The 20,842-nt window shown below is 44.1% G+C and overlaps 7 protein-coding genes across 12 annotated transcripts; 3 read left to right on the forward strand and 4 right to left on the reverse strand.

The window, feature by feature from the left end:
- The first annotated feature begins 51 nt into the window (after nt 1–51).
- Nucleotides 52–2,812, forward strand: LOC6536804 (glutathione S-transferase D7). Of its 4 annotated transcripts, none has more exons than XM_039376212.2 (4): nt 52–916; nt 1,607–1,819; nt 1,873–2,014; nt 2,385–2,812. In XM_039376212.2, the coding sequence occupies exons 2-4, from the start codon at nt 1,617–1,619 to the stop codon at nt 2,706–2,708; spliced, it is 669 nt and encodes a 222-aa protein (XP_039232146.1). In that variant the 5' UTR covers nt 52–916; nt 1,607–1,616; the 3' UTR covers nt 2,709–2,812. The 4 variants fall into 4 exon arrangements, with proteins under 4 accessions (XP_039232146.1, XP_015047953.1, XP_015047954.2 ...); XM_015192467.3 differs by having other exon boundaries at nt 52–839; XM_015192468.3 differs by lacking the exon at nt 52–916 and having other exon boundaries at nt 944–1,819; nt 1,876–2,014.
- A 669-nt stretch (nt 2,813–3,481) lies between these two features.
- On the forward strand, nt 3,482–20,712 carry LOC6536805. Its single transcript, XM_002097339.3, is given in 8 exon segments — nt 3,482–3,644; nt 3,755–3,923; nt 6,324–6,547; nt 6,886–7,009; nt 7,011–7,456; nt 19,561–19,980; nt 20,088–20,289; nt 20,346–20,712. Coding segments are annotated over 8 exon segments (2,076 nt in total). The 5' UTR covers nt 3,482–3,496; the 3' UTR covers nt 20,689–20,712.
- Nucleotides 3,992–6,097, forward strand: LOC6536806 (calmodulin). Of its 3 annotated transcripts, none has more exons than XM_002097340.3 (5): nt 3,992–4,923; nt 4,991–5,212; nt 5,266–5,522; nt 5,584–5,762; nt 5,796–6,097. In XM_002097340.3, the coding sequence occupies exons 1-4, from the start codon at nt 4,882–4,884 to the stop codon at nt 5,753–5,755; spliced, it is 693 nt and encodes a 230-aa protein (XP_002097376.1). In that variant the 5' UTR covers nt 3,992–4,881; the 3' UTR covers nt 5,756–5,762; nt 5,796–6,097. The 3 variants fall into 3 exon arrangements, with proteins under 3 accessions (XP_002097376.1, XP_015047956.1, XP_015047957.1); XM_015192470.3 differs by having other exon boundaries at nt 3,994–4,552; nt 4,816–4,923; nt 5,584–6,097; XM_015192471.2 differs by having other exon boundaries at nt 3,994–4,552; nt 4,834–4,923; nt 5,584–6,097.
- Nucleotides 8,378–10,617, reverse strand: LOC6536808 (fatty acyl-CoA reductase wat). The gene is made up of 5 exons (XM_002097342.4): nt 10,428–10,617; nt 10,076–10,188; nt 9,385–9,895; nt 8,621–9,329; nt 8,378–8,506 (listed from the first exon to the last, which is right to left on the reverse strand). Exons 1-5 carry the CDS (start codon nt 10,501–10,503, stop codon nt 8,407–8,409), a joined length of 1,509 nt encoding a protein of 502 aa, XP_002097378.1. The 5' UTR covers nt 10,504–10,617; the 3' UTR covers nt 8,378–8,406.
- On the reverse strand, nt 11,446–13,422 carry LOC6536809 (fatty acyl-CoA reductase wat). Its single transcript, XM_002097343.4, has 5 exons — nt 13,298–13,422; nt 13,130–13,242; nt 12,535–13,045; nt 11,707–12,415; nt 11,446–11,646 (listed from the first exon to the last, which is right to left on the reverse strand). The coding sequence occupies exons 1-5, from the start codon at nt 13,371–13,373 to the stop codon at nt 11,550–11,552; spliced, it is 1,506 nt and encodes a 501-aa protein (XP_002097379.1). The 5' UTR covers nt 13,374–13,422; the 3' UTR covers nt 11,446–11,549.
- Nucleotides 14,138–16,721, reverse strand: LOC6536810 (probable cytochrome P450 9f2). The gene is made up of 4 exons (XM_002097344.4): nt 16,459–16,721; nt 15,164–15,683; nt 14,438–15,095; nt 14,138–14,381 (listed from the first exon to the last, which is right to left on the reverse strand). Exons 1-4 carry the CDS (start codon nt 16,662–16,664, stop codon nt 14,215–14,217), a joined length of 1,551 nt encoding a protein of 516 aa, XP_002097380.1. The 5' UTR covers nt 16,665–16,721; the 3' UTR covers nt 14,138–14,214.
- Nucleotides 16,828–19,587, reverse strand: LOC6536811 (DNA ligase 3). Its single transcript, XM_002097345.3, has 4 exons — nt 19,164–19,587; nt 18,301–19,093; nt 17,054–18,217; nt 16,828–16,990 (listed from the first exon to the last, which is right to left on the reverse strand). The coding sequence occupies exons 1-4, from the start codon at nt 19,513–19,515 to the stop codon at nt 16,882–16,884; spliced, it is 2,418 nt and encodes an 805-aa protein (XP_002097381.2). The 5' UTR covers nt 19,516–19,587; the 3' UTR covers nt 16,828–16,881.
- Nucleotides 20,713–20,842: the final 130 nt, after the last annotated feature.

A 20,842-nucleotide genomic window follows, 5' to 3' on the forward strand; every position in this document is an offset into this window, starting at 1 on the left:
TCTCAGGAATCCAACAGATCCCTTTTCTTTTCTAATCCCTCACACAAAGCACTTTTCCATACCTTACCTGATTGTAAGGGTTCAGGTAGAAGATGCCCGGGCCGTGGGACCCCGTCACCTGAAACATTTATGTCCTGGCTAATTACCACTGTGCCGGCCATGTCCTTGAGTGGCCCTAAGAAATGTCAAGCACGCGATGAAGTCGTGACTGTCGAAAAATGTTTGATGCAAACACGTCGACTTTCAAGTGATGCCAATCAAAACCCCCCACCAGTCAACTTAATCAGGTGCTCTGAATTGGAAAATCTGTTGGCAATCAATAAAAGCCGAAGCATAGCTTGGCACATAATGTAGACGTATAATTTTAGACACGAATGTGAGCATTTTGGCCGAGTTTTCGGGAACGCCAACGCCAACGCCCCCGCCACCGTATCCTTTTCGACCAGGAGAACACTCGGGCGAACTGTCGTCCATGGCAACGTTCGTTATGAAAACTAAACGAAAACAAATGCGCCCAAAGACAGCGACAACAACGCTGGCGAGACAACATGCTCTGAAAATTGGAAAAGTCAGACAGCGGATACGGCGGTGAGCAGCGTCGTCGGCAAGTTGGGACAGCTGAGGCAGATTCAATCACCAGATAGAATCCCACGCACCAGCCACCGGAGCATCAGCATCAGTATCAGTCTCAGCCCAAGTCCTTTGCAGAGTCCTTGTTAGTCCTGCAGCAAACCAGCTCCGGCAAACGCGGACGCGGCGACACTCGACGGCATACTGGGGAACTGCATCGACATCGACTCGGTGGCCGTGGTGCAGCACAAGCTGGTGCACAGAATTGTGTGAGTAGGAGTGTCCAATGGACGGTCAGCCTGGCTGGTCCAACGCCTTCTGTGCATATTCCATAATGAATAAATAAGTGAGTGCAATTAAGTGCGGGCCACAGCACAGCGATTACCATTTCTAGATAGCAGCGCCTCATGGGATGTGTTTCGAATCGGGAATTCCCTATATGCCTTATATAAAAAATTATTAATTATTATTAAAAATCTGACGGCACATGTACCTATTTTGCAGCACACATTTTACTTTTACATTTTTCATTGATTTTACGTGGAAAAACAAAATTGCTGCATACTTTTAGGCGGAGTATCGAACAACCAAAACATTCAGAGGAGAAATATTTGCAGTTTTTTATTGTTTCTTCAATACTATTTAACTAGTTTAAGGGCTGGTAAATATTTTATAATAACAACTGCCTCCACCATAACTTAACTCTATTAAAAATTCATTTTCAAATAGTTTTTTACTATATTTTGAATGGCTTTCCTTGAAATTTACTTGAGAATAAACTAGAGTGCTTTATAGCCGTATAAAACTGAGCACCGCTCACTTTTTGCAAGTTCTCAAAAGACCACGCAAAGAACAATTGGCATTAATTAACTATAACTATGTAGACGAATAAAATCGATGCATTGATTATTTGGCGCTGACCGCCAAGAACCAAGTTTTTTGGGCCTGCGTGTGGCCGGAACTTGGCATTCCAGTTCCGGCCAATGTCCGACACGAAGCGTATTGTAACCGAATTCGTGTATTGCCTGCTCCTCAGAGGTGGCAAGATGTCGCCGCCCGTGCTGTACTACCTGCCGCCCAGTCCGCCCTGCCGCAGCATCCTGCTGCTGGCCAAGATGCTCGACATCGACTTCGAACTGAAGATCGTCAACATCCTGGAGGGGGAGCAGCTGAAGCCGGACTTTGTGGCTATGAACCCGCAGCACTGTGTGCCGACCATGAACGACGAGGGTCTGGTTTTGTGGGAAAGGTGAGCTCGGTTATATCCTCTTCAACCCAGAAACTAATATCCTTACCTTGCAGTAGGGCCATACTCTCCTACCTGGTGGCTGCTTACGGCAAGAGTGACGAACTATATCCCACGGACATAAGAGTGAGGGCTTTGGTGGACCAACGCCTCCAATTCGATCTTGGCACCCTCTACATGCGACTCACGGACTACTATGTAAGTGCTTTCCATTATAAAAATAAACATTTTTTGTATTTAGGGATTCTATAGTTCAATTGTATAATCTACAAAGCAGACTCACCCGTTTGTAAATGACACGACCATGTGATCTGCAAATATGATTATTTTAATTACTTGTTAAAAAAGCTGCACAAGCGCACAGATAACGCTGAAATTGAGCGAGCCGAAGCAAATAGAAAACTTAGTGTTAGCCTTTAAAACTATAAAATAACTCGTATGCAAAGTTAAATTCAAAAGCGTTAGTCAAAGTTTAGATAGTGTTATATATGATCAAAATCACACCTTTACAGGGTTCATTATGAGCTTACCTTTTGTCTTATTATTAATGATGGCCAATACTATGCAGTTCCCCACAATGTTTATTGGAGCCCCCTTGGACGAAGGAAAGCGAGCCAAATTGGCGGAGGCTGTGGGCTGGCTTAATTCGATCTTGGAGGGCAGACAGTTTTCCGCCGCCGATCACTTCACCATCGCGGATCTCACACTATTGGTGACCGTTTCCCAGCTGGAGGCCTTCGAGTTTGAACTTCGACCCTATAAACATATCCGGCAATGGCTCGATCGCTGCAAGGATCACATGGCGCCGTTCGACTACGAGGAGCTGAATACCAACAAGGCCAACATGCTGGCCGATATGTTCAAGGCCAAGATGAACCAATCTGCGGGCTAGCAGTTCCTTAAATCCGTGTTATAGTAGCAAACAAATATTTTCTATATAGTATCAGTTGTGTAAGTGTTGTATTAAATAAATAAATTTATTGTTCTGTAAACAAGGACGTATGTTTTCTTTGGAATGGTTAAATCTTATTAAGTTAATCACCTGAAATTTGTTGTTAATAAAATTAAAAGGACTTCATTATTTCTAGAATTATAGAAATCTAATTACATATACTTTCAGAGCTTTTTTTTCCCAAATTGTCGTACTCAACAACAAACGAAATCAATATCACCAGCGCATTCCCATTCCAGTTAGGAGAACGGAATTAATAGGTATCCCTTAGCCGGGCCGCAACGCGATATCAAATGTAATTTTCATGTGAATTGGCAGTTAACTTAATTGAGTTTCAGTCTCCGAAGTGTGACAATCTAGATGAATTGACTGGTTCAAAGGGGGCCAAAATGAGCTGTTAACTGGTGGCCACAGACGGACGCTCACAAAAAGATGACATGACACACATTTTAAAAATACCGCCACCCAAAAAGGACGCTGCTCCAAATGTCCTCAGGCAAATGGACGGTATCAACGTGTGTTTGCCAGTTTGTTTGGTCAAAAGGACGTGAAAAAAGGTGGCAGCAAACTAGCGGATGCTGATGGCGGCACCGGCACCTGTAAAACCTCAACTGAAATTTAATGGCACGTCAACACAACAAGGCAGAGCAGCTCGGTTTTATGCGAGGAGCGGGCTATTTTTATACCGGACATGGGACATCGGCAGCTCTCAGCTAGACGGCAGGATAATGGAATCCTGCTTCACAGTCTCACATTGGCCGCCGACAATGCCGGCCGCATCCTTGGCTCTGGGATTAGTCGTGGTCCTGTTGGCCACCGGAAATGGACAATCGCAGCAGCAAGTGGCCAACAGCAGGCAGTCGCATCTCTGGCTTGGTGGGTTCAGATAATCACTTTAAAGTTCAAGAAGTTGCTCCTGTCTAACATAAAAAACGTAATAAATCGGTACAAAAAATTATGAGACTTTTGTTACACTCTCTCCTCAGACTGCTCCTGCCTTCACCTGTCCGAGCGGAATGCCACCCAATGGGGCAGGTTGGCCATCAATGCCAGCCATTCACTGGGAGCCAAGAACAACTGCCTGATGATCTTCATCGGCGGAATGGACGACGAGCTGGTGGCCTTTCAGCTCGAGCAGTTGCAGCTGCGCGCCGGGTGAGTGGCAATGTTTCCGGTGAAATTCCGTGATCGATTGGCGGGGAACAGGGATTGGGAGCCGATTCGATCTCAAATCGGCGGACAGCTGCCAGAGACAGGCATCAAAATTGAATCCGTCGATGGATAAGGCTGGCGTCCGTCGCGGAAATGCCGTGGCCAAATGTGGAATGGGCCAGGAGATGGTAGCGAGAAGCCAAATCCCCAACGCAGCGGCTATGTAATTAAAATACCTTGCGAAGGCCATGTGGGCGGTCCGTTTTGGTGGAACCGTGGCCGCCGGCACGCCTGGTTATTTATATAAATCCCGCAAATTTGTGTCAATTTATGCAAAATCGTATGCATCCACATTTGCGCCATAAAAATAACGCACACAATATTTCGGAATCGATTTGTCAATAAAATTGGAGAGCACTGGCCAAGCACATTTCAGTGGATCTTGCCGAGTGGCCGAGTGCTCCGCCAAACGTATGCGTAATATTTAAGTTGCATCCGTCGCTGGGAAAACGCGTCCGAATCGCTGGGATATCGCGAGCAATACGAGTGTCCTAGTCGGTGGTTGACAGTGTTCCGTATTTGAAGTCGCTTGAAAAACGCGTTCGAGCCGTCGCTAAATCGATTTTGAAAACGTACTTAAATCGCCAACAAGAAGTGGTTTAAATTCAGAGAAAAAAAACACCAGAAAAATGAATACACTGGATATTCTGATCCTGATCCTGAAATAATTTGGATGTCTTCTACAAAATTCGAAAAAAATTTGTTACAAAAAATATTATATTGTTGTAATACTTTTGATGCCGCTTTAAAATCTTAAGATATGAATATGTTATTTTCTCTGAGTTAATGTCACAAATATAGCGCATTGGAAATATTTTAATATTTTCAAATAAAGTTTTTTAACCTACAAAAGTAGTTCGTGATTGATTGAAAAAGTTGATAGTGCAAGTACTCCTTCAACATGTCAATGGATCCATCGGTTTCCCTAGAGGATCTGGAGAGAGTGAGTGAAAAAAGTTGAAAAGGGAAAAAGTTGTTTAAAAACTACGACAATACAAACTTCAATACAGCGTCGTCGTCGCGCCAGTTCCGCCCGCAAGCCATCACATACTCCCCAGCCTCCATCTCACCTGGCGGATTCGGAGGCCATGGCCGTGATCAATGAGATATTCAATCCCACGCTGAAGCTGCCGGAGTCCAGTGGCCACTACACGCTGCCCGAGGAGATGAGGGCCGATGATCATGTGGCGCCCCATGAACTGGACATTGCCAAGCTGGCGGAGCTGAAGGAAGTAAGTTTTCGAATGATGCGGGCACCGTGGTTCAACCCGTGGATTTTCCAAAGGTCTTCTCGCTCTTCGATACGGACTGTGATGGACTGATCTCGAAGGACGATCTACGGTTCACCTATACGGCCCTGGGAAACGACCCCAACGAGCAGCTACTGGAACAGATGATGCAGGAGGCCAAGGAGCCGCTCGACTACGAAGCCTTCGTCCGGCTGATGAGTCGTCGCACCCAGGAACTGGATCCCGAGGATGTGCTACTGGAGGCCTGGAGCAAATGGGATGACCATGGAACGGGCAAAATCGATGAACGCAAGTGGGTGCCACCGAAAATAGTGGACTAGCACAGTGATAGTCTCCAATTGAACACTCCCCAGAATCTATGAAGAGCTGACCAACTATGGCGACAAAATGACCCTCAACGAGGCCAAGGAGGCTCTAAGCCACGCCCCGATGGCCAAGCCCAAGTCCTTGGAGGAGCCGCCCATGATTGATTATCCGGCCTTCTGTCGCATGCTCAGCGGAATGCGCAAGCGAAAAGGGGAATAACATACTATTGTTGGGGAAACCAAAATACCTTTGCCTTACCTTCAAATCCATCTTTCAGAAATCCTTCAGATTTAATGTATTTTTCCAGGCCACCAACTAATATCTCCTTGATATTTGATTTTCTCATAAGATATCATTACCCTGTGTTATTTATTTTATTTGTGGGACTTTATTATGTGTTAATTATGGTTTAATAAGCCATTAAATATTCGTTTAATCGGGACATATTTTTGAAATTTACTTAAAGTCCTGAAGCAGCTGTGCCGATTTGACAATCGTATTAGCCTTAACGCCAACTTTTGTTCGACTTTTTATCAAAATAAATCGTGAAGAACCAGCGAAGCGTTGGGAATTATTTCTTAATGGCCATTTGCTGGTTGCGATGGGGTATATTTATAGGGAGGCCGGCTGACCAACGAGCCAGCCCCAAAAGTATCGGCCAATAAATTTTAGACATCATTACGCATCTGCTCTGGCCAATGCAATGCTCAGGCCTGGCGAATTCCCCCTCCCCCACTTCACCCTCTCGATGCCTCCTCATCCAATGCGGATTGCAATTTCGTGACAGGTGCTTGGACAGCATGGACGTCTTTCCCTATTTGCGGGAGCCCGTCATCGAGAACGCGACACTGGCGGCGGACACCTTCTGCCAGCACAGCCGGGAGCGCAGTGCCACGCCTATTTATAGCGCGGGTCGATTGCTCGGACTGCGCCTCCGGTTCCAGAAGCCGCCCACCGACCTGGCCAGCTGGAACTTGACCCTCAGCGCCAGCTATCGATTTCTGAAACGAGGTGAGTTGACTTTGGGGACACGCAAATATAAAAAGAGACTTTTATGAGCTTAGACATTTTTTAAACATATTTAAAACAGACTTTAAATGCACGGTATTTTAGTTTTTAAAATATATTACCATGAGTTTGTTGATACGGGATCCCTTTCAATCTTCGCTTGCAAAGTAAACTGCAGTGTAAAAAGAAGTGGGTGACTTGGCGTATGAGTAATAACAGCAAAAGCAATGATTTATTCGTATTTATTTTATGTAAGAATGACCCCTATTTGATAGGTTAAAAGAAGATTTAAAAAAGTTTCCTTTTTAAATGAAATATTAAATTCGCTTAATTTCCCATAGAAAACTTCCGGACGGACGGTCGGTTAGTTCCGCACAGCTTCTGCGACTTCTACTTCTTCGCCAGCTTGTCCGGCGAGCAGGGAAATGTGGGCCAGGGCTACTTCCACTCGCCCCAGTTTCCCGCCCCACTTTGGGCCTGACTACAAGTTCATCGGTAGGCCGGACACCCACGTGGAGATCCTGTTTGAAGAGCTGCAGCTGCCGCCGGTGGTCAGTGGAGGATGCCAGTTGGATGCAATTACTCTGTTCGACGCGGAGTCCGCTAACATGAACTCGGTCATCGATGTAATCTGCTCCAGCCGACCCACCCGCCGTCTGTTGAGCACTGGTCCTGATCTGCTGCTCGAGTTCAATGCCAGCTCCAATCGCACGGCCAAAGGATTTCGGGGAAAGTACAAGTTCGTGCCGAATGAGCTGGGACTGCCGGACCCCACGTCCCCACCTCCGGCGGTCTTGGAGGCAGCCAGTGTGGCGATGAAGCAGGAAAAACTCCAGCAGGAGCAGGCCTTCGCCGCCAAGGAGAACAGCCTGCCGTCGGATGCGGAACTGCCGAAGCCCGGGCGCTCATTTGGTGAGTTGGCGCCCCATAAATTAGCCTTATATTTGCGTCTCAATAGCCTTGTTCAATGCCCAATATATTTTGGAGGGAAGTGGAAATACTTCTATTTGCTGGATTAATAAGTGTATTTGTCACAAATTATCCATACAATGTCGAAGAAATTAGTAATCACTTTAAAAAGAGACATAAAAAGCTAGCAGATACATGTTTTCTCCCCCACTCTTCAACTACAAACTCCCAACAAAAAAGTATTCCGTTTTTTATATATTTTAATTTCATTAATAGTAAGTGTAATTGTATATTGTACAATATATTTTGTACAGATTTTAATAACGTTTATTGGAGGTTAAAAAGATTACAAGTTGTCTTAGATAATATTTTCTTATTCCTTATCCTATTTATTTATTTATTTTTAATAAATTATCATTATTTTTGTTAGTGCTTCTTTGGGACCCCTCCCCTAATCCCAGCCCCACTATAAGACAAGCGCCAAATCGAATTAACTGAGTCGATGGAAAATGGCGGCAAAGCGACGTTCGACAGCTTCCGTCTGGTTTGCTCCGGAATCCGCGGCGGAAACGGATGCGGCCAATTCTCAGCCTTGGTCCCGAGTGATTGGCCATGTAAATGGCTCTGGGCTTTGGGCCTGACTCAGTTTATTGCCAACTCTTGTCACGTTCAAATGGCGGGAGTCGCAACGCTGTTCGTAAAACTTAGTCTGTGGTGTAATCTTATTAACCAATCGATAGCATCCTGTTCTCATCCGCCCATTAGTAAGTCCATAGTTTGTAGTTTGCTTTTTTTGTATCTAACTCATATATATTTTTTTTTATGTGAAACGAAATTAATGAAGTAATAATAGTTGTTTTAACTAACTAACCCTATAAAATAACTATTTTTGTTGTTAAAAGGAAAGTATAAACAGTGAGTGAATTATTGCCAATTAACTTTATTTGTGATAACTATATAAGTGGGCCTAGTAGGCGCCTTAAAATTGACCATAATATTGCGACGGCACCGCTACAAAGAGTGAACTGCAGCAGCCGATGAAGAAATTGGAATCTGTGAAAAAAACAAGAGATATATTAGTTATATTTTAGTTGATGTTTACTAATATGGAATAACAAAATATAAGAAAATCTCCGAGGGGGCAAAGGTTTCCAATTTCCCACTCACCTTCTGTAGATCCTTTGTCCCCTTTCCAGTACCTCCTTTCCTGGTTTCTCCTTGGCGAGGTAGATGCGAACTCCGGCCAGGGCTTGCAGGAAGTAATCGTCCCAGTCGATGCTGCTCATATTGAAGTGGTAAAGCTTCTGATCCTCGGCAGACATTCTGGCCCACAGCTTGCGGGTGTTGACGGTATCAAAGAACCAGGATGTGATCACAAAGGGTGCCAGAATATCAATGTTCCTGTGGATTTTGCCATACAACTTGATCATGCGCGCCTTTTTGCCACACAAACGCATGACCAGATCAATGGCATATCCGGGGAGCAGGTGGTAAAAGATGGCCATGAACCGGAATAGCCAGGGAATGGTGGTGCAGTGCAGAAAGGGCATCCACATCATCTTACTCAAGGGATAGTTGTACCGCAGCACCGCTGCCTTGTCCCGGAATCCACCCCAGGTTATCAGGTTATCCTCGTTCGGCGTAAAGTTGAAGATAGGTGGCTCCGGCGATTGCTTGATGCTACTATCCCGGGCCGTGTTCCAAGCGCAGGCCAGCACCATATTGACGCAGTAATCTACGGGTACAATGCCAGCCTGCGCCTTGAGATTAAGCAGAGTGACGCGCAGTACTCCGAAGGCTGCCCCGTAGAGAACTGCAATGGGTCCGTAAAGGTTGTCGATCCAGCCGGGCATGGGCTCCTTATAGCTGGCAATTACTGTGCAAGACTACGGGTTTTACGAGGAATTGCAATTCCAACGACATATACTTACTAACGCCTGGACGAAAAATGCTAACCGGCAAATCCCTCGCCTCCAGCTGGAGCACCTGCTCCGCCAGAGCCTTGGTATACGTATACGTATTGGGATACTTGCCCAGCAATGCCGGTGTCATGTTATCCAACAGCTCGGGACTTATGCTTTCCAGCAGTTCCAGGATCTTTTCGGCAGGACAGGTCAAATGCTCCGGATAGAAGCGCTCACTGACGTGCTCCACCACGCAGTTTGAGTATGCGGTGGACACATGGACGAAGGACTCCAGGTGGGGCATCTCCCTGGCCAGTTGAATCATGAGCCGGGTGGCCCGTGTGTTCACTGCCAAGGCGATGTGCAACGGCTCCACAAAACGCACAGTGGCCGCCGTGTGGATAACAATCTGCACCTCATTCACCAAAAGCTGGCGATCGCTGATGCTCAGACCAAGATCCGGCTCCTGGCAGTCCCCACCACAAGGTACCACTCGCTTTAAAGCCGCGGGATTTGTTTTCATTAGATTAACGAAGACCTGAAAGCAAAATGTTTAATATTAAAATAGATATAGTGGCCTTGTCTTTACTTTATTAAAGGCTACAAAAACTTTTGTAATTTGGTTTTTCCTATAAAGTATTGGCAGGAAAATATTGTTATGAAATTAATGCAAATCCATAGCTATACTTAACGAAAAGTTTGGAAAAGAATGTCTTACCGGATCGTTATCCCAGGCGGCGCATCGGTCCCGCATTTCCTGGCCGCGTTTGGAGCGGAGCAGGACATAGATGCGCTTCACCTCCGTGGTGCGGAGCAGCTTCTCAATGGTCACTGAAACGGCAATAAACTTGTTCTTGATCTTGAACTTGATCTGATATATGGAACTGTGACAGCCGGTTCTACGAATTTGCTTGTTTTGGGCATCACATTCTTAACCAGCTTGGCAGATGCATAAGCATCTCAATTGAGCCCAAATCACCGGTCTTTCACCTTTAAATTTATGTGTCTTATGCATTCGTACCACACTTTAGTAGATCATTTGATTGTTTTGTAACTAGAACACGGAATACCTTTGCCAAGGAACCCACTGCCGCCGGTTAGAAAGACAGTTTTGTCTTTGTAAAAAGTTTGCACATCCGTTGCCATTTTCAATGGGCTAGTATAACGATACTTTTCGCGTAGATAGGCCGGAAATCCGTATTCCGTATTCAGCTATCCGTAATCCGATGTCCGACGTAGAACGGCGCAGACGCGACTGATGCTTGAATGAGAGGTGTTCAGTGTTTTTTCACCAGTTATTTATACCCGAATGCCGATCGCAAAATATCAATTGTCTTGCCAAACTCTCACTCACACATCCATGAGCGTCGTAAACACTTACTTAGCTGCCAAACGAAAGCTGGAGAAGTTCACCCCGCGAAGCTGCATATTACGTATACGCCCAGTTAAACATGTGCCATTAAACCATGAGCATTGCAGTTGACCTGCCAAGTAAACAATTAGCCTTGCCTTTCTTACGCTGAAATGCTGAAATTACACTGAAATTAGAACCCGAGGTTTTATCACTTTGTGGTCCAGAGGATCCGATCGGAACCGCTCAGGTGTCAAGTGGCGTGGCGGCCTGTGATATATCCATTTGGCTAATTGGAAAACGTTGTGCCGGGTTGAAGTGCACCTCATGGAAAGGGAGTGAAACCCGGTAGTTGGACAGACGGAATGGGTATAGGTAATTGAATTCGAGGGTGCGCACCCATGTGCTGAGTGTTTGGACAGTGAGTCTGGCTCGAGCCTAATGAATGTGCCTAAACAATGGGTGGCCGAGTGACTGCCTAATTTATATGGGGAATCGAAATGCAGACGTGTTAATTCTATTCGCTATTATGTAATTATATAGTTACAACAAGCTTCGATTACCAACCAATTGCGCAACAATTGGTGCGTTGGAATATTTTATACGAGTATATGTATAGGGATTGCACCCAAACCGCGTGGAACAAATTCGACTTTAAACTTTCTTTGAGGCCTCTCAGGAATACATTTATAATTTTTACACCAACTGACCCCGGCACACATCAATTCAAACTTTTGTTTTGAGATCCATCAAAAACAAACTCAATATTTATTTGAAATTTATCACATCGTTTTACCCTTCAACCCTGTGCATGCTTAAATTATTATGGTACATTAATCATTTATAGTAGTGCCCATAAATTTTTGACTAATAACCAAATAAAGGCACCAAATAAGAGAACTATTACGGTTTTGAGAAGCCTATCCAATACATAAAACCTGTAAAAACCAAAGTGGCTTATAATATTTACTATCTTTGGAGTAGTTAATTAGACTTACTTTTTTAAAATTTTCCTACCCCGAGCAATGGATTCCGGCGTCCGGGGGTCCTTAAACAAATATAGTCGTAATCCGTCCATGAGACACGTGAAAAACTCTTTCCAGTTCAATGTCGACATATCAAAGTTAAATATCTCCTTGTCCTCCCTGGACATGGACTGCCACATTTCGTCAGTATTCTTCATGTCCATGGTAAAGGTTTTTCTGGAGAAGGGAAACAAACTCAGCATTCCCTCATGGACCTTGTGATAGTTCTTTATCATCATCGGCTTTTGACCTTTTACACGCAGGACAATATCCAGGATAAGTCCGGGCAGCATGTGATAAAAGTAGACGCCGATACTATACAGATAGGGGCATGTCGTGCAATGGCTAAATGGGTGCCAGATCATTTTTTCATTTGGTACGTCCAGACCATTTAGGTAACATTCGTTGACCAGTTCTCCATAAGTGACTAAATTCGATTCGCTGGGTGCAAAAGCGTAAATGGGCGGCGGACTATTTTTATTCTGCTTAGAGACCTTGGCTATCTGGACAGCTGAGGCGATGGCCACGTTGACGCAGTAGTCGGCCGGAACTACGGGAGCTTTACTCTCAAGATTAACCAGCATGAAGTGAACAAACCCGTAGGCAGTGGCAAATATCATGGCAATCAGCCCTTGCAGGCCATCAATCCAGCCTCGCACGGGTTCCTTGAAGGTGGATAAAACTGCAATTTCAGATGGTTTGACTTAGACATTGCCTCTATATAATTTGAATTAATCTTATATCATATTAATATACTTATACGTAGTCGGTACTTATAACTGCACTGAAACATCTACTTACTGATCGCTGGTCGAAAAATGCCGACTGGCAAGCCCTTCGCCTCCTCCTGGATCACCTGCTCTCCCAGAGCCTTGGTGTAGGTGTATGTGTTCGGGAATTTTCCAATTAGGGCAGGTGCCATCTTTTCGAACGTTTCGGGGCTGAGCGAATCGCGTATGTCGAGTACCTTGTCAACGGGACAGGTTAGGTGTTCCGGATAGAAGCGCTCTTGGATTTGATGCACCACACAATTGGAGAATGCTGTCGAGACGTGGACAAAAGACTCGAGCAGCCGCATTTCCCTTGCCAGCTGGGTAATGAGTCGCACTGCCCTGGTGTTGATGATCAGTGCCTGGTCGAGTGGCTCCTCGAATCGCACCGAAGCGGCTCCATGTATGAGCACCTGCACCTCCGCGGCCAGTATCCTGCGATCCGCCTCGCTGATGCCCAAATCCGGGGCACAGCAGTCACCCGAAATTGGAGTCACCTTTTGCAGGGACAGCGGCTTTTTCTTAAGAAGCACTTCAAACACCTGCACGAAGAATGTTTTCCAAGGAACCACGATAATTGTCAATGACAAATCACTTTTCTTTTAATTTCTATTTCGCGAATTCACCTGATCCTTTTTCCAAGACTCAACTCGTGCTTCCATTGTGTCACCCCGCTTGGTTCTAACCAGGAAATATATACGCTTCACATCCGTCGCCCGCAACAGCTTTTCTATGACCACTGAAACACAGAAGAATCATATTTATCAGGTGTTGAATTTGAATTGATCGCGCACCTTTGCCCAGTAATCCTGTGCCTCCGGTTATAAAAACCGTTTTGTCCTTATAAAAACTTAAAATTTCACTCGTCATTCTGTGCTGCGGAAATAATATTCACTTGGCGCGTTCACTTTATCAAATGAGCATTTCTTCTTTATTTATATTTATTTATACCACTTTATACCAACCCCCATTATAAGGAAATGCAACGATATGCAATAGCTTTCAGTTTGTGAATAAATTGGAAAGCGTAAGTGCAGAGAACCTCGATAATTGCAACCAAGAAAGAGTAACAGAATATTGCTTAATTGGACACACAATTAAAATTATTTGTAGTAATGTATTGAATATATTGATAAAAATTAAGTTTTTGTTATAACAATTTAATAATAACATCTCTTTATTAGGTTGTTTTCGTTTTAAAATTAAATTGTAATATACACAGAAAGGGGTAAAGATAAAAACAGATATAGGTTAGGATAGCTATCTAAATCAGTATTTCATTACAGCAATAACGTTATATTAAGAACTATTGTCTACTGTACACCAAAATAATATTATTCATCATTCCAGACATGTCACTTTCTTTGTTCATTTACGTAGTGCTCAGCATTTGCATTCTATTAAACCAAATGAAAGGTACGAAAGTAGCGGAAATGCAGACAGTTTTAGATACATTTGGAAAACACCTATTTTGTATAGAAATGTAAATGCAAAATCAATCTTTTTAGAATAAACATTTACCATTATACATTTACGTTATTTTCGGATTACATTAAAATGTTCTTAAATGACACTATAAAGGATAAACAAACCTTTCATTTTTATTTTGTAAAGCAGAAAAAAACAATAAATTGTTTAAATTTAATAATGTCAAATTTTTTAATACATAACATTTAACAACAAAGTTATTATAGTTTAATGGTTTATAAGATTAGTTCCTTTGAACGAGCTTAATCCAAAAGCCTGTTTTGGGTGTCAACTGAAAACCGGAACTACTGAGCTCTAGTGGAATGCAGGACTTCTTGGCTGGGTCAAAGCGGTAATCCTTTAGCAGATAGTAGATTACAGCCTTCGCCTCGAGAAGAGCGAATCGGGAGCCTAATATAGATGATTTTTAGTACCGGCGAAATACAATTTTAAGTCAATAAACTTACCAATGCAGTTTCGTTGACCCAGGCCAAAGGGGAAATATGTGAATGGCTGAATAGACTCCTTGTTTTCATCGCTAAAACGTTCCGGATCGAACTTCAAGGGGTTCTCAAAGTACTTGGGGTCACGATGGAAGCCACATGTGGGCAGCCAGATGACATCGCCCTTCTTAACCTCGACTTTCTGGCCATCCACATCAAAGGTTATGTCCTTGTTGCATTCTCGATCGACGGCAATTGCCGCCGGCCACTTTCGCAGCACTTCGTTAACAACCTGATCCAGATACTTCATGCCCATGATGGCCTCGTAGGTCAGTTCTTTGCCCTCCAACTCCTGGTCCACCTGTTGTACCTCCTCGTATAGCTTCTGCTGCACATCCTGGTTCTCCATTAGCTCGTGAGCGGTGAAGCACATCAGCACCGCCGAAGTTTCGAATCCAGCAAAGAAGAACACAAAACACTGGGCCACAATGTCGCGATCGCTCCACTCGCGAACAGCAGAGGCCTTGCTCTTCTCCGTCTGGATTATGCCACGAGCCTCCATCAGCATGTTTATCATGTCGGGTCGAATAATATTGTGCTCCTGTCGGTACTTCATGGCATCGAGCACCAGACGCACGAAATACTGAGTGCTTTTCTTATCGAAAAGCTCGACCTTAAGGATCTACATGGAAAAGAAACAATTCGTTTTAATCAATATGTTCTTCTGATGTGTGTGAGTGCTGTGCCAACCTTATTAAGACTCTTCAAAGCGAAGAACAACATGAACTTCATGTTCTGCAAGAATGTAAACGTGGTCAGCTTTTTGCCCATCTGATAGAATGTATTTTCCCGATCCTTGAACGAGTTCACTTGCAGTCCGAAAGCTGTCGAGGCGATCACATCATTAGTGAATCGGGTGCAGTAGTCCTTCATGTCCAGTTCATTATCCTGAACGGTTGAATCATCCTGCTTAAGACAGTCCACGGCCTCTTTGGCCACCTGATTCATCAGCTGGAACATCTGACGCATTTTACTGCCGGTGAAAGCCGGGCTCAGAGTGCTTCGCATATCCTTCCACCGAGCATCTCGCATGGAGAACAAGGAGCTGCCGAAAAGGTTACTCATATCATGTGGATCATCATCACTGCTGGTGGCAAACACATTGCGATGATTGATAAAATGGTCGAAGTCCTTTATGGTTATCTGCTTAATAAGATCCGGGTCGCGCACCATAAAAAGGGGTTGGCGCTGCTCGAAGATACCAAAAAATCTAGAAAAATAATAATAATGTTAATAATCGATAAGCTTTCCGTAAGTCACATACTGATAAAACCAATCACAAAATTTATATTCGTGCGCTCAAGATTAGAAAATGATAACATGAACAAGTGTTTTTTGGATCGCTAGCGTTGTTCATTACCTATCCGACGAATTTTTAATTAACCCATCTCTATTTCTTTTTTGAAAAGACTGTAATTGCTTGCACTGATATGAAATAAATTAATAATTAGATATTAACGTGTATTGTGAAATTTGAAATAACGACATGTGTATAAAAGGAACAGTCATAAAAAGGGTTGCCCCAATATGAAATTAATAAATTATTTCTATAATGTTATCGTCATTGCACTTTGCAGGAGCTTTATCAACTATTGTTCCTATCTAAATATGGACACAGTGCCGTCCGCAACAAACAACATTTAAAGCTGTCGTATAATCGATAAGATTATAACGAACTTAATTGATAGAACAAACAAAGAATTTCGCAAATTATCTTGCCAGTTACACACTTCTTTAGATAAACAACTTTACACAATTTAATTGAATATTTCGGAATTCTATATTCAAAACGTAGTCAAACGCAGCCGCACCCACCAAATGTGTGTATAGATAGATCACTGATTGCCTGACCTTGACAGTCTATATAAGCTTGTACGCAATGCTGGAGACCAATAGATACACACATGTAAACGAGTTTCAAGTGCAAGTGCAAGTACTAGTTAGGTAATTAACTTATTAGATTCGAATCAATAAATTTAACTCACTTGTTACTTCCGCCTTTGGTGTAGAGATCACAGACTATGTCGAACATGGCTCTCTTCTTCAGGAACATACCGGCCATGTTGCCAAAGTAGAGAACAGGCTTTTCAAAGGGGATGCCCCGGTCCTTGAAGAAATCATTGTTGGCGGACGCCCAGCGGTAGAACAAGGCGACAGCGATCGCAAATAGTGCTAAGAATTCCCACAACATGATGGATGAGCGCCTTGTTTGGCAATCCAAGCGTCCAGAATATAACTAACTACGCCACAAACAATTGGGAGCGTTTTGTTGTCCCCACGTAGAGCTTTCTATTAAAGCTTCGTGCTCTGCTTCTGGCATTTGATAAAATACTTGTCTATAATGAACACATATGTTCGGTTTAATCAAGCATGTATTTCTGAGTGAAAATGATTTAGAATTCGACTCATCATTTCATCATCACGGCGTATGTGGGATAAGGCTGTCGACTCTGAGTATCGAGAGAGGTTTGGAGCCACCTTACATTCAAGTGCCGGCAGCTACGACGATAGAGCGTTCTAAAAAAAAAGAAGCTAGTGAATTATTTTTCTTTTAAGAATCAGTGCTTATCTACGCATTACCTTAGCTTCTCCAGGTCCGATGTCTCGTGTGTATTATAAAAAACCAGATTAGCTTTTCGCGGATCCGTTGTACAGCTTCCTCCATGCTCCGTAAACTGCTGCATCAGTTTGCTGGAATCTTTTTCCATGGCAAAGTGAGCCACCAATCCTTCAAATAGCTTGCCTTTTGAGCTAGTTGGTTCAATAGCGTTTTCGTTCTCCTTTGGTTCCTTTTTTACTACTGATTTCAGCTCTTTGCTGGGCTTGAAAAAATCCTTTAATCCCTTTTGCGAAGGCGACAAGCTTCTCGTCGCTTTTGCCTCCTTGTGTTTGCTGCGCGCAGGAGCCTCGTCTTCATCATCTGAACCAGTTTTGCACCTTTTTAGTTTCTTACTACTACTTGATCGATTGCCATTTAGATTTTTCTCTTTTTGGGGAGTTGATTTGATATCAATTGGTTTCTCATCCTTACTACAATTGGCCAGCAGCAAATCAACATTTACATTCTTTTTTGAGGCTTCAAAAAGATCTTCTAAGTGGGCCAGATCAGTGGCCTCTTTTGTCGATTTATCACTACGACGACGAGTAATCCTGGGAAATCTTATCGAGATTCCAGACGCGGTATGCGCATCAGACTTTGTGAACTCGGCGCCAGTAATCTCCCATACTGGCATTTCAAGCGGATCCTTGGCCAGTACATCTGGCACCAGGGACTTACTGCACAATAGCCAACTGGGCATTGCGTTGGCATCAGCACGTTCGGTTAGCTTGATCAGTGAATCATGTACCTCTGCGTTGGTAGCATCATCCAATCCAGAGTGTACTTTGGTCACTGTCTTCCACAGACGTCCAAACGCATCGTAGCATCCCATGAGGAAAATGCTAAGCGTGCCACCTTTCTTCCCTGATCCATACCAAGCTCCCAGAACTACCAAGTCGGCTGTGTCAGCCATCTTTCCATCGAAAAGGTAATCCTTCTTAACCTTAAGCCAGTTTCTTTTGCCTGGCTGATATGTGCTAGATGGACTTTTCAGGACCACTCCCTCCAGATTGGCATGTAACACCCTGGCCGTCATCACGGCCAGTTCCCTCGTGGTCTTTAGGAACTCCGACTCCGACAGCTGCACGTGGGATTTAATGGGTTCAATATTCTGCTCAAGGATCTCACGACGTTTTCGGAATGGCCTGGAAGGTCATGGAAATATATTAGAAACTATATCCTTTTTAAAGATTATCTTAAGAATGATATTATTCCCAACCTCACTTACAACTGGGTCAAATCCTCGCCATCGTACAGTATGCAATCAAACACAAATAAGCATACTGCTGCATTGGCGAAAGTCTGCTTTTTATGGGCACCCAACGATCCAAAGGGCAGCAGTGCTCCCGTGTCAGTGTCGACTAGAATGATCTCAGAGTCCAATATCATTTCACCGCCGCCAGGAAAGGCTTGCGGTATATACTCCTTAAGAGCCCGTATCTTGTGATCCACCACAGGCTTCAGATTGCGGCTAAAGAACTTGAAATCGTTGCCCTGCTTGTGGATTTGAACCCGCTCTCCATCGTATTTGATCTCGCTATACAGTCCAGCAGGACTCTTCTTGAAGGCCTCCTCCACCGACTTGCAGGGACTGGCCAACATGGGCGATATGGGCGTCATTACCTGAATCGCACTCGAGTTCGTTTTTTTAGCTTTCTTAGCCGGGCTAGGGGCATCCTTTTTATTTTCCTTGCCGGCAAACTGTCTCACAATCGCCACCAAATCGCGGGAGGACTGATATGCGGGGTAGGCTTCAGGACCAAAGGCATCCAGGATGTGCCGGGCCCGCGCATTGATTCTTAAGTCGTGCTTCACCAAGCGAATAAAGGTGCGCAGATCCAAGTCTGTTGCCTTCGAGCACAACTCGTGCAGCAGTTTGGTCTGCTCATCCTCTTTGGTACGCTCCACCAGTTTTAGGAGCATCTCCTCCACCTCCTGCAGATAGAGCTTGCTTTGCACTTGTGGCTTGAGTTTCCTAGAAGCGGCAAAGTGCTTGCGCAGCGTTTCCGAAACGTCTCCATCTGGGGGAAACCATAGGTTAAGTTAGACTCTACAATTTACAGCGATGATGAAATTCTATTCGGCACTTGCCCTGCTCTAGATCCAGATGCATTTGCTGCTGGTTTGCATTTAAAATGCGCGAAAAGAGTTTGATCAGCGCCTTGTTCTGCAGATTGTAGACCCGCTGGTTGGCCTCCGGGATGAGGAACTGCACCCAGAGCAGGGTGTCGCCCTTGAAGCCCTTGCCACTGCTTCCCTTTTCGAAAAATCGCTGCAGTTTCTCCGCCTTCTTCAGGTAACTTGACTCGCCGGCTATTTCATCGCAGATGCGACGGAAGGTGTCCAACTTGTTGTCCTCATGGTGCATTCCTTTGCTAGCCATCTTATTACACACAAAGCGAGTTAGAAACCTGGCCTGCCACGTTAGTCTGTGCAAAATCATACGCACACTAACTGCAAATTCTAAATGGATTTGTCTTTTTTACAGAGCAATGCAAACAGAAGTTCGACTCACGAGTAAATAAATCGGGAATTTTTGACTCCAATCAGCTGTTGCTGGCGAAACACGCGCTCGGCGGCGTTGTAATTGGCGGCTCGAGAGTCCTACAATGCCGTTACGAATTTGAAGCCCAGGCGCCAGAACGGGTGCAGATTCGATTCCATGACTTCAACGTGCCCACGGAGCACGAGAACTCCACGAAATGCCAGCCGGGCGATGCGCTCCACGTGGTCACCGAGATGCGCGGACGGTACGAGACGCAGGAACTCCTGTGCGGTGCCTTCTTGCCCAAGCCACTGATGTCCAGTGGAGCGCAACTGCACCTTCAGTTTGTCGGAAAATATCCTCCCACTATGACAAACAAAGTTCAATACTACGGATTTCGCGCAGAGTACCGCTTTTTAACCAGTAAGTGTCTTAGTCACTTATAGACTGATTCCACTCGCAAATATTTATATTTTATATATTATTCAGCTAATAACAATATTTAATAAGCCGTTTATTTTTTACTCAAGATTTTGGAATCATGTCCGGAGTTCAACAGGAAGGATGCTCCTTTGTTTACAATAGCAGTGAGCGAATAAGTGGTTTATTTCACTCTCCAAATTTTCCTGGATTTTACCTGGAAAATGTAGTGTGCAATTATTATTTCTACGGAGCAAGTGACGAAAGAGTTGTGCTCCACTTCACATATTTCGATGTTGAAGGCATTGGAACGTAAGATATTAATTTGAACTATCTCTTAAAAATGTTGAATCTCCTTTTCTGTCCAGTTGTGACCACCAAACCGCCAGCGATTACATCGAGTTTTCCAATTTCATGAGCACCGATCGAAAGTTCAGCAGATACTGTGGAAAGCTTCCCGACTTTGAAATGCGTTCGGATGGACGCTTCTTTCGCGTCACCTTGCATTCAAATGATCGCTTTGTGGCCATCGGATTTCGCGCCCTGTACACCTTTGAAACCATTGCCGTGAATAATTCCGTCGCCGATCTGCGAGATAATGCCTCCATGCAGAGCTTCGTCTCAACAGCTTCCATTCAGCCGGTCGTACATTTAAGCAAGTTAATGATGTGTATCTTATGCACCTGTAAGGCATACCAATACTATATTTAAAATATATATACATAACATTTCGCATGTTTATTTTCTATTATTGTAACATATTTTTCACTTTAAAGAGATTTCACTTCATTAAGTTCAAATATTTAAACTTGCACAAAAAATATCGGTCTAAAAAAAGTCATCGATTATCAAGTTGGGTATCGCA

The sequence above is a fragment of the Drosophila yakuba genome, chromosome 3R (genome assembly GCF_016746365.2).
Source record: "Drosophila yakuba strain Tai18E2 chromosome 3R, Prin_Dyak_Tai18E2_2.1, whole genome shotgun sequence".
Lineage (NCBI taxonomy): Eukaryota > Metazoa > Arthropoda > Insecta > Diptera > Drosophilidae > Drosophila > Drosophila yakuba.

Bases quoted from the DNA above. Each gene is read 5' to 3' on its own strand.
- LOC6536809 (XM_002097343.4), bottom strand. From the start codon at position 13,373: ATGACGAGTGAAATTTTAAGTTTTTATAAGGACAAAACGGTTTTTATA. The intron at 12,416-12,534 runs GTAAGTAGATGT...CTGAAATTGCAG, and splicing joins CATTTTTCGACCAGCGATCA to TTTTATCCACCTTCAAGGAA. The intron at 11,647-11,706 runs GTAAGTCTAATT...TGGTTTTTACAG, and splicing joins GGTAGGAAAATTTTAAAAAA to GTTTTATGTATTGGATAGGC.
- LOC6536804 (XM_002097338.4), top strand. From the start codon at position 1,554: ATGTCCGACACGAAGCGTATTGTAACCGAATTCGTGTATTGCCTGCTC. The intron at 1,820-1,872 runs GTGAGCTCGGTT...CTTACCTTGCAG, and splicing joins GGTCTGGTTTTGTGGGAAAG to TAGGGCCATACTCTCCTACC. The intron at 2,015-2,384 runs GTAAGTGCTTTC...AATACTATGCAG, and splicing joins TGCGACTCACGGACTACTAT to TTCCCCACAATGTTTATTGG.
- LOC6536808 (XM_002097342.4), bottom strand. From the start codon at position 10,503: ATGGCAACGGATGTGCAAACTTTTTACAAAGACAAAACTGTCTTTCTA. The intron at 9,330-9,384 runs GTAAGTATATGT...AGTCTTGCACAG, and splicing joins CATTTTTCGTCCAGGCGTTA to TAATTGCCAGCTATAAGGAG. The intron at 8,507-8,620 runs GTGAGTGGGAAA...TTTTTTTCACAG, and splicing joins GGACAAAGGATCTACAGAAG to ATTCCAATTTCTTCATCGGC.
- LOC6536806 (XM_002097340.3), top strand. From the start codon at position 4,882: ATGTCAATGGATCCATCGGTTTCCCTAGAGGATCTGGAGAGA. The intron at 4,924-4,990 runs GTGAGTGAAAAA...ACTTCAATACAG, and splicing joins CCCTAGAGGATCTGGAGAGA to CGTCGTCGTCGCGCCAGTTC. The intron at 5,213-5,265 runs GTAAGTTTTCGA...GATTTTCCAAAG, and splicing joins AGCTGGCGGAGCTGAAGGAA to GTCTTCTCGCTCTTCGATAC.
- LOC6536811 (XM_002097345.3), bottom strand. From the start codon at position 19,515: ATGATTTTGCACAGACTAACGTGGCAGGCCAGGTTTCTAACTCGCTTT. The intron at 19,094-19,163 runs GCAAGTGCCGAA...GGTTTCCCCCAG, and splicing joins GCATCTGGATCTAGAGCAGG to ATGGAGACGTTTCGGAAACG. The intron at 16,991-17,053 runs GTAATGCGTAGA...CTTTTTTTTTAG, and splicing joins TCGGACCTGGAGAAGCTAAG to AACGCTCTATCGTCGTAGCT.
- LOC6536810 (XM_002097344.4), bottom strand. From the start codon at position 16,664: ATGTTGTGGGAATTCTTAGCACTATTTGCGATCGCTGTCGCCTTGTTC. The intron at 15,096-15,163 runs GTTGGCACAGCA...TTTTCCATGTAG, and splicing joins CTTTGAAGAGTCTTAATAAG to ATCCTTAAGGTCGAGCTTTT. The intron at 14,382-14,437 runs GTAAGTTTATTG...CATCTATATTAG, and splicing joins GGGTCAACGAAACTGCATTG to GCTCCCGATTCGCTCTTCTC.